This window comes from Poecilia reticulata, unplaced genomic scaffold (genome assembly GCF_000633615.1).
Source record: "Poecilia reticulata strain Guanapo unplaced genomic scaffold, Guppy_female_1.0+MT scaffold_254, whole genome shotgun sequence".
In the NCBI taxonomy this organism is placed as follows: domain Eukaryota; kingdom Metazoa; phylum Chordata; class Actinopteri; order Cyprinodontiformes; family Poeciliidae; genus Poecilia; species Poecilia reticulata.
Window position 1 is genome coordinate 1 of NW_007615038.1, and position 1,585 is coordinate 1,585.

The 1,585-nt window shown below is 34.7% G+C and overlaps 1 protein-coding gene across 1 annotated transcript in view; it reads right to left on the minus strand.

The window, feature by feature from the left end:
• Window positions 1–347: 347 nt before the first annotated feature.
• LOC103460526 (uncharacterized) overlaps window positions 348–1,585 on the minus strand; it is a gene marked incomplete at its 3' end in the record, with an annotated part of 5,128 nt that continues 3,890 nt past the window's right edge. Inside the window, exons 8-10 of the mRNA XM_008402741.1 lie at window positions 895–998; window positions 614–732; window positions 348–524 (exon numbers count right to left, since the gene is read on the minus strand). Of these exons, the coding sequence (XP_008400963.1) occupies window positions 348–524; window positions 614–732; window positions 895–998 (400 nt within the window). The remainder of the gene's footprint in view (window positions 525–613; window positions 733–894; window positions 999–1,585) is intronic.

Here is a 1,585-nt window from a genome sequence, read left to right on the forward strand (position 1 = left end):
ATCATTTGAAATACGTGTTACCTTCATTTACTTTTTACCTCTATTATCTACCATATTAGTCCTAAGCAGGAGTTTTATGACGTATCATTGGGGGGAAAAATCTAGAAGAAAATTATCAACAAGGAGAAATCACTTTTTCCCCACCTTGACAAAAATAAATTATCCTTTTTTATCAGTTTTTCCATTTTAGCATGAAATTACACATTACATTTACTTTTGGTAGCAGAATTTTAGCATTATTTTTAGTTTTTCTTTTTCTTTTAGTCTTTGTGTTCGTTTTGTCTCTTTTCATAATCACTGCTATGGTAATGAAAATATGACAACTATGAGGTAATATTGGTCTTTACCTCTTTACTTAACATTGAAAACATCTGAAAAAACTGGCTCAGTTGGTCATCATCTCCAGACATCGTCATGTTTTTGATGATTAGTCTGACAAATTCAGCATCTTCCAAAGCACCGCTGTCTGGATCCAGGATCAGCTCTGCTCTCTGCTGTGGTGACAGCTTCTCCAGCACATCTCTCTGTTTCAACACAATCGTCGTCTCTATCAATTCACAAAAACTTTTTTTTCTCCGTAAGCTTTTTTTTTTATTTATGAAATTTTACTTACTCCAGAAAAATTTCTGTTCATTGTTTTGAGGTCCTGAAGTGTTGCAAAGACCAAAAAGCTCTGAATGTTTTTTTCCAGCCATTCTTCACTTCCTTCCACATTTTCTGTGCATCCAGCTTCTGTTTAAATTAAATTAATCGCATATTAAAAACTTGAATTTACTGTTTTTATATGAAACAATTTTTATATCAGACTTTCTGCTGTATTTTTTTTTTGTTCTTTTTTGTTTTATTAACCAAAAAATAAATTTCTTCACCCAGACATTCATGTCTTTTTCTTACCTGCTGTGTCCTTTCTGGTCAGATACACCCGAATGAAGTTGCTGTAGATTTGTTGCCTCCCTGTCGTCTGAGATGTCTCAAGTCCTTCGCTGAGAGACTTCACCCTAAGACAGTCATTTAATCTAAATCAGTGTTTCTCAACCTTTTTTGGGCCAGCGGCCCCCCAGCCTTTATCCAGGTCCCTCACCGCCCCCCACCAAAGAATTTGTAGGCTACTTTGCACCGACCATTATTTTATCATTAATACTACTATCACTATTGTAGATGTTTATGCTTGTTTCTGTATTTATCATCAAAAATAATTCATATAAAATAATATAAAAATAATACAGGCGTCTACGAAAAATGCAATGAACATTCAAGTTAAAATCTGTAGGCCTAACAGCAGCCAATCAGAGTGGAAAAAATATTCTTATTTTGTGCTGTTTTCAAGTTGTTAAATATTTCACAAAATGAGCAGTTAAACGATGTTCAACATGTCAGTTTAAACTGAACTATTTGCAAACGACTGAGCTGCAACATTAAAACATGGATAGAACTGTAACTACATTAATCAYARCTCTTCTTCTCTTCAGTGTTTGTCAGTTTCTGGTGGTGCAGCTCTGTGCTGCCTTCAGGAGAATGGGACATCAGAGTATCATCCATAAAACTTCACCCTCATGGCATTTATTGTTCAAACCAGAGCTTTCAG